This window comes from Pygoscelis adeliae, unplaced genomic scaffold (assembly GCF_000699105.1).
Source record: "Pygoscelis adeliae isolate BGI_AS28 unplaced genomic scaffold, ASM69910v1 Scaffold412, whole genome shotgun sequence".
Lineage (NCBI taxonomy): Eukaryota > Metazoa > Chordata > Aves > Sphenisciformes > Spheniscidae > Pygoscelis > Pygoscelis adeliae.
The window spans coordinates 385,293-385,951 of NW_008824190.1; the positions used below are offsets into that span (position 1 = coordinate 385,293).

The 659-nt window shown below is 48.1% G+C and overlaps 1 protein-coding gene across 1 annotated transcript in view; it reads left to right on the forward strand.

Annotated features, from left to right (window-relative positions):
- LOC103925901 (DNA-directed RNA polymerases I and III subunit RPAC2-like) overlaps positions 1-659 on the forward strand; it is a 9,843-nt gene that overhangs the window by 147 nt on the left and 9,037 nt on the right. The window contains exon 2 of the mRNA XM_009334703.1: positions 135-289. Within this exon, the coding sequence (XP_009332978.1) occupies positions 135-289 (155 nt within the window). The remainder of the gene's footprint in view (positions 1-134; positions 290-659) is intronic.

Genomic DNA, 659 nt, shown 5'->3' on the forward strand with positions numbered 1-659 from the left:
GAAACAACTTGTTTGTTGCTCTGACTTCACTGAAGATCTAGAATAAACTACTGGACGGCAGTTAAGACATCTGGGGCAAGAAGCAAACCCAGAAAACTGCGCCCACCCTCTGTGAGCCGTACTGCCCTTGCCAGCCAAGGGGGACTCGTCGGTTCTTCTGCTCGACCGGAAGATTCACAGCCTCGGTGCCAACAAGCGATTGAGGAGGTTACCGCTTATATTTCCAGAAATCCTCTTTACAGAAAGCAAGGGGCATCGCATTACTACTGGCTTTAAAGGTGAAACAAGTGTAAGTGTTGCAACCCTGCAAGTTGCAAACTGCCTGACTGCAATAAGAGGATCACTGAAGTACGGTGACTTCAGCAGAAAGCAGTCTAGGCTTCCCTTTAACCCTTCCTTGGCATCTGCAGGTTGTTATTTCTTTAAAGGATATTCCAGCATTAAGCCCCGTAGTTTATTTGTTCACTTTAAGCCTGAGAAGCATGACATTCATGCACCAACTTAACAGAAGTTTAGCATCCCCTCTGCCTGCGTAGCTTACTTCAGGTACCTCCGCTTCACCATGACAGAAACAACTCGCTAGGTAAGATTAATCCAGTTTCTCCTCCAGGCCCGCCACCTTTTCTGGAGGGCGGCGTAACACCTTTTAGAACGGGGGG